At 43.4% G+C, this 7,314-nt stretch overlaps 1 protein-coding gene across 1 annotated transcript; it reads left to right on the top strand.

The window, feature by feature from the left end:
* Window positions 1-4,488: 4,488 nt before the first annotated feature.
* On the top strand, window positions 4,489-6,753 carry LOC128878569 (uncharacterized). Its single transcript, XM_054126856.1, has 3 exons — window positions 4,489-4,563; window positions 4,987-5,303; window positions 6,201-6,753. Exons 1-3 carry the CDS (start codon window positions 4,489-4,491, stop codon window positions 6,751-6,753), a joined length of 945 nt encoding a protein of 314 aa, XP_053982831.1.
* Window positions 6,754-7,314: the final 561 nt, after the last annotated feature.

Genomic DNA, 7,314 nt, shown 5'->3' with positions numbered 1-7,314 from the left:
CAAGTCGAATGAATCGAACTTGTACGTGTTGAATAAACACTTTTCTTAGTAAAACTCATAATTAATATTCTACCCAGACAATAAGCGATTCGATCGAGCATACCGTGAAATTAGAGCGTTAAAGAATTTCCTCGTTGTTTACGTCGATCCCGAGCACCTTGCGACTGCGACGTTTAGGGCTGATTATGATGCAAATCGGACAGCCATTTACCGAAACGTTCGTTCGGAACGTCCCAAGATAGTTTGCAGTACGTGTAACGTCCGTCTTTACGACGTTTCACGAGCCAGCTGAAAATTTTTCCCACCCCCTTTGCCTCGGCTCGGAATCTCGTTTGCGAGAAACGCTCGCGGAATATCGAGAGACGACGAGGATAGACTTTCCTCGGGGTCATTCGCGGGTTAACTCGAAATACCTGGCGGCACTGTCGAACGGCGAACTCGCGAAAATAGTGTTTCCATTTATTGGTATGCTACTATACCACGGAGATGAGTCAAGATGAATCAGGACGAATCGGATTTCAGGTTTCAGACGACCGTACGATGAAACAATGTTGATTTTATGAATGAAACTGGAAAAAATATACGTCGTCGAAATAATTAATTTATCGTAATAAATCTATTTCTCGAACTGGACATTAATTTCGATATACATTTCGAATATTAGTCGTGGGTATAGTGATATTCTAAAGAAGCCCGGTAATTATTTTGCTTCAACGTTACAACGACGGGAACTTAATTAAACTAATTATGATATTAATACAATGCGTGTCCTCGTGTTGTTATCGCGAATGCATTATGTAATATCTGGAATACGGACTACGAATCGATGAATCTCATTACTTGAAGCCATTTTCGCCTGTACAAATTATTGTTAAGGAAATCGTAGCTCTCCTGTTATTAATAATGATATTAATATTAATATTAATATTGTTGGAGTATTTCTATTGTTTTCGTATTTGTTAGTCCGAGTACGTAAAATTATCAGTTTGCTAAAGATATTCTCTTCGTTTCCACTAAAAGATGTTAACATTGAAATTCCGTTTTAAAAGTACTCAATCATTATTTTTCGTTTCGTCGATCATTGAACCAAGGAATTTGGTTCATTTACTTCCTCCTCTTTAATTTAAAAAATAAAGTAGCGACCATCGCTGATTCTAGAATAAATACTACCACCATAAATTCCCTTGTCACGTACATACACTATCAATCCAAACACTAAAGCAGAGGCACATACATATACCGTACGTACAAATCTCGTAGTCGTTAAATCCTTAAATAAATAAACCCACGAGATCCGCCAAATCGACTCGGGTGGCACATTTTCGTTGCCCGCGTTTACAAAAATTTCGTCAAGCATAAAATGGTCGTGTCGCTGTGTTGCCACCCTCCCCGCGTCGCGATGGGTGCAAACGCACGTAAACACACACACATACACGTAGCGAGCGAGATTAAGAGTGAAAAATCGCCCCGACTTCGCGGTGCCTTTAAAACGGCCAAACAAAGCCGCGTCGGTTAAAAAGAACCGGAAATTCCGCGGAGTTGGCGTATTCCGGTATCTACGCGTGGCCCTGCGCCGTTTCCGTGTAAATTTTCCGCGTGGCCGCGTAAACCCGCGCGCGAATAAATTCATTTGTTATGAGAGCCTGACCCCGCCGTCAGACGTTATCGGACGAAACGCGTCGGAATTGCTTAACGAAACGGAATTGCCAACGTTCACCCCGTTTCACCATCGAACCCCTCCCTCGTCTTCTCGCTCGTCTCTCTCGTCCGCGCGATTATTCCTTGGCTGCGTTGGCAGCCTTTTCTTTCGCGAAACTTTCTGACGGGTCTTCGATGAAATTATTTCTTACGTTCTGCGGATGTTTATGCAGACGTTGGAATTCCTTTTAATTGTTACGATGAAGAACACCGTGCTTCGCGCGGATATTTAAAACAACCAAACGAGGACGACCGTTCTCGAGCGCTTTTAAACGAGCAAGAACTTCGCTCGCCGCGTAACGAGCGTCTCGAGGACTATTAAATTTTTCGATTCATTACGCTGCGAACGAAGGTTAACGGAGAATTAGTTTTTAAAACCTTCGTTTCTAATACTCTTTAATGGCGGGGCAATCGTGGAACGCCGCGGGGACGCGTTTGGTAAAATTATTCCGATTCGACGTTCTGACGGTAGCTACAGAAACATTCGAACATTTAAAAATATAAAATATAAAACATAAAAATATACAAAGAGCTACGAAGATTGCAAAAAGCTCCATCATCGACTCCTACAAATTCCTACAAATCCGTGCGAAATTAACAAAATTCTCAAATGAACAATTTTTGAATAAATGAATCGAGTATGAAGCCCCCCTACAGTGATTACAGAAACATTCTGATTCGTTCTCTCCCAAAATTCAGCGACATATGAGTAACAACACTACCGACACTCCCAACCGTCTCGATGAAACATTCCACGCTCCCACTCCTACATCCAAACACCATAAACTTCCCAAAGGATGACACATCAATTTTCACCAAAAAATGCGTACCCCAAAAACCAATTCGAAACGCGATACACACGAATGTCGACCGTCCCCTGAATCGCGGTGCACAGGCGAAAATGTTTGGGGAAGCTCTGCGTCAAAGGGTTAAACGGATTCCCGAAATAAAGCACCCTCCGATCGGGCCTGAGCGAACGCAATTTTTCAATTCGGACTTTCGGAAATTGAAACACGGCGAATACCGCAAGGGAACCGGACCTCGGACGCACAAAGGACCGAGACCGGTGCCCGGCAAGGAGATAACGCGAGCATCCCCACGGTCTGCGGCTTGAAAGAGGCGAAATTTGCAGACCGACGACGACTAGGACACCCTCGGCGTCTCCCTCCGCAGAAATTGGATATTGAAAGTCCGCGAAGTATTGCAATCAGGGTCCGATTAATTGCATCCTTTGATTTACACGCTCACCGGGGCGAACTTATATAAAACCGTTCCCGACGATTCCCGCGGAATGGCGTGTGCACAGACGTCCACCTCTGGACTCGCGGAGCGACGACAGGAAAAACGGAGGGGGAGAGAGAGTTACGACCTGGAAGGCTTTTCAACTTTTCGCAACTTTTTCCAGCCGCTCAAAGGGCGCCTCTGCCCGAGCATCGGACGTCGATGGCGCGATCAAAGCGACGGAGGAGCTGATGAGATGCTGGACGCAGGGAATCCTTCCTTAAATTTACCGCGGGGAGGGGGATAAAAAAATTTGCGGAATTTTCTTTCCACGAACCAGACGTGGAAATTCGTTGGAGGGATGAGTGGGAGATATCTCCTTGGAGAAAGATGAATTAAGGGAGTATTCTGGTCTGGAGCGGCTAATCATTTTCACGCGTTTCTTCATGATTTTCTTCTTTCGAATCCGGGACGAATTTTTTTACGAGATGTTGCTCATATATTTATCAAAATTAAATAATCAGGATTAAATGGAACGTATATGTACTGTTCTATTTAGATACGTCTAACTTCGTTAATCATTTTCAGGCGTTTCTTGATGATTTTCTTCTTTCGAATCCGGGACGAATTTTTTTACGAGATGTTGCTGATATATTTATTAAAATTAAATAATCAGGATTAAATGGAACATATATGTACTATTCTATTTAGATACGTCTAACTTCGTTAATAATTTTCAGGTGTTTCGTGATGATTTTCTTCTTTCGAATCCGGGACGAATTTTTTTACGAGATGTTGCTCATATATTTATTACAATTAAATAATCAGGATTAAATGGAACATATATGTACTGTTCTATTTAGATACGTCTAACTTCGTTAATCATCTTCAGGTGTTTCGTGATGATTTTCTTCTTTCGAATCCGGGACGAATTTTTTACGAATAAGTAACACATACACAATATTTTATGTCTAATGTTACATTATCGAATTGTGTACGATTCATTTTGCTCCGTTACTGTTACAACACCAACATCTAGGAAAGTAGATTACTAATTTATTAGAAACACTAATATATTAATCATTTGCTCTCGTTTTATAATTCTTCGTTTTCGTTAGGGATAAAAACCTGTTAAAATTCCAATAATAATAACAAATACTATTGTTTCCCAGTTCTACACGAGGTAAAAAATACGCGTGCTATTAAAGGGTGCCCAAATCAAATTAAATTTAAACAGCCCCTATTTTTACAATCAACGAGTAATATTTTGTTTCAAGAAACTATGCTTCCAGTTTGATTGCAAAAAAAAAGGTTTCGCTACTAAAGCGTCCCTAATTTTTCGACAAACAAATGACAAATTCTCGTATCCCGTCTCGTCGCGTTGCGAAACCGGACGACACCCTGGCCCGCCCGATGGCACCCGACGTTTGGCGGGTTTTTAAGTGAAAGCACACAATGTATCCCATGGACGTCGACCGCGACAAAGCGATGAAGAGATCCAGACCCGAGAAACCAGGGAATATCTCAACCTTTTCGTAGAAAGGCGAGCAAATGTTGACGCGGTTCGTCATGGAGAGCATCTACGCCGTAATATTTACCCTAATCCTGATGCTCCCTATCATCGTCCAGTTGCAAATGCTAATCGTACGTAATTCACGTCCGTCCGTTAATTTTCTCCACGGATTTCGCGTAGCTGCCAGTTCGGTGACCGAGTTTGCTGAAAGGTTATGTGACGACATGTTCGCGTACTTGGTTATACGGTGGAAGGTCGAGTCAACGAAGCTAGAATTAACGAATTTTTAATCCTGTTAGCAAAATTATGGAGTTATACGTCAGTGGAAACCTAAATTTTACTATGGCGGATTTTTCCTCGCTTTATTTTAAAATTGAGTAATTGTTCGCAGACCTTCAGTGAACTATGTACTAGGAAACTGAACGGAATGGCACCCATTAGAAAAAATAACGTCTGGATAACTCCGAGAGTAAAGATAATTTCACGTACACCTGTCCCAGAAAATGCCATCGGTTCTAAATATCCTAAATATTATTTTTGCCTCGGATGTACAGGCAAATCCAAAGAAGTTTCTCGCTCTGTTCCGCTACTATTCAACCAACGACGCTACCGACAAAAACTCCGCGCCGAAGCTATTGCAGCACTATCCGAAGGAGCCAGGTGTGATCAAAGCCAGATCCGACTCCAAGATGCTGTTAACCAACTTGAGGACCGTTTCGTCTTTGCCCGCCGTGCCCCGCGTGTTATCGATCACGAAACCGGGGAGTCACGTCGATGCGGTTCTGCCGGAGGCGAGGTATTCGTCCACCTTCCTAAAAACGGACGAGGTGCTTCCGGTGGTGGACATTACGTGGACCTACAGCTCGTACAGGTCAGATTTCAACGGCGATTACGAGACAGCGCGTTTTATGCATTCATGATTCACAGTGGTACAGAAAATATTTTTTAAATATTTCAAAAATACACGCGAAGGACAATCAATGCCATGAATATGCGTACCCTCTATGTCTAAATACGTATACGAATAAGCTCGTACATGTATATATTTATATATACATCGACATATTTATACAAACATACACTTGGAGGATGCGAATATTTATGAGACTGACTGTATATTGAATGTATCATTTTTTCATTTTGCATAAGTGCGCATGCCTCTTGGTCACGTTCAGCATGTACTTCTCATGTTAGTTTATATGATACATGCGTAACATCCGAAGTCTAATTATAAATATTCAAGGTGGGCCAATAATTTCGTCCATCTTAAGAACGTCTGTCATTTATAATTCTACGTAGGTCGTTAGTTTTCTTTTCAAATGGAACGCTATATTTTTTCAATCTTTACGTAATAGCCGTCGTTGAGATGATTTCAGATGACACAATACTCTATTTTTTAAGCGTACTTCGACAAGGTTCAAAACGTAAGCACTGCACCCGCTTCCCCTAGACATTGCTTACCAATCTTACATCTATCAATAACACTTTGGCGATCAATCTTCCACAGGACCTCTCCCTATTCATCCACAGCCCAACACACATTTAAACATTACACGCGTTCCTTCCATTACCAGAACCATTTGGTTACCGACAACGAACGCTTCGAAAACGGTTCGTAACGCAACTACCGAGACTCATCTGAGAAAATCGAATCCTTAATCCAGAAAATACCGAATGTTACCACGGGTCAGAAGTGACCCAGTTTGCGACGCAATCTTTCCGCGTACCGGTTCCTCCCCCGACGTTCAATTGCATTTCGCTGTTACAGGTACAAAGCGTTCGAGTCGTGCCTGCGGGATCACTACGGCGCCCGTTACCCGCCAGGGGAAGTCGTGTTGAACTCGATGCAGTTGCATCTGCCGGACTCGAGCACGAACGTCGGTCCGCGCTCGGCGGGTCTCTTTGACTTCGTCAAAGAGAGCGAGACGGCGCTGAACGGACCCGAGGTATCGAGGAAGCTGGAAATTGAGTATCTTAATCCGTTGGATCACTTTGTGACGAGGCGACTCGGCAGACCCTCGACCGAGGAGAGATTCACCGAGGCGCCGTGCGAGCGAGCGGACGAGGAACGACGCCAGTCGATCCACGACGCGCCGCGACGCTCCGATCCTATCAGAGACGTAATCACCCGCCAGGAAAAGAATGCCAGGATCAATCGGAGATCCTCGAGAAAGATCGAGACCCCGTCCAGATGCAATTTGTCAGCGCCCCGACGTGTTTACGGGCCGAACGATTCCCAACCGAGAAGAAACGTTCCGTCGCTGGAGAACACGGCCTCTTTGAGACCCAGAACCGAGACTCGATGGCCCGCGATCGATTAGGGGACCGGTCTGATTGGTCAAAAGGCGACGGCAGACGTTCGGAGGCGAACGTTCGTCGAGGAATTACGATAAACGTCGCATAGTTTCTTGAAACAAATCGAACGGTGACGGCACGCGTTTTTCGCGGCTAACAGGCTGATCGATGCCGATGTCGCGCTCGTTTCTTTTTTTCCTCTTTTTGCGAGGATCGAGAGTGTGTACGCGAAAACGTGGTGGACTGCGGATGTTTGTGCATTTATGGCGAGGCAAAGTAGTGGGAGATCTGTATGTGGAATATAGAAAATATGAACCATAGTTTCACTTAAATCTTCGTTCTTTGTACGAATCGAGAAAAATGTGAGCTTGCATGAACATCCACAGTCTACTAATAAGATTCTATTTACTAAAGATACTATTTTTACGTGGGCTCAGGATGAATCCTTTCGGTAATTTCTTGGGCTCTTTCATTCGAAACCATACTGAGCGTGATTGCAAATGTTATTCTTGACACTTCGTAGACTGGCTATTTCAAGTAAAAATTTAGTGCTATTTGAATGATGGAATTATATAAATTCGATACTT

This window comes from Hylaeus volcanicus, chromosome 6, assembly GCF_026283585.1.
Source record: "Hylaeus volcanicus isolate JK05 chromosome 6, UHH_iyHylVolc1.0_haploid, whole genome shotgun sequence".
Taxonomy (NCBI): Eukaryota; Metazoa; Arthropoda; class Insecta; order Hymenoptera; family Colletidae; genus Hylaeus; species Hylaeus volcanicus.
The sequence above is the reverse complement of the archived record's forward strand: the minus strand, read 5'-3'. Positions and strand labels throughout refer to the sequence as shown.

Bases quoted from the DNA above. Each gene is read 5' to 3' on its own strand.
- LOC128878569 (XM_054126856.1), top strand. From the start codon at position 4,489: ATGGAGAGCATCTACGCCGTAATATTTACCCTAATCCTGATGCTCCCT. The intron at 4,564-4,986 runs GTACGTAATTCA...TCGGATGTACAG, and splicing joins TCCAGTTGCAAATGCTAATC to GCAAATCCAAAGAAGTTTCT. The intron at 5,304-6,200 runs GTCAGATTTCAA...TCGCTGTTACAG, and splicing joins TGGACCTACAGCTCGTACAG to GTACAAAGCGTTCGAGTCGT.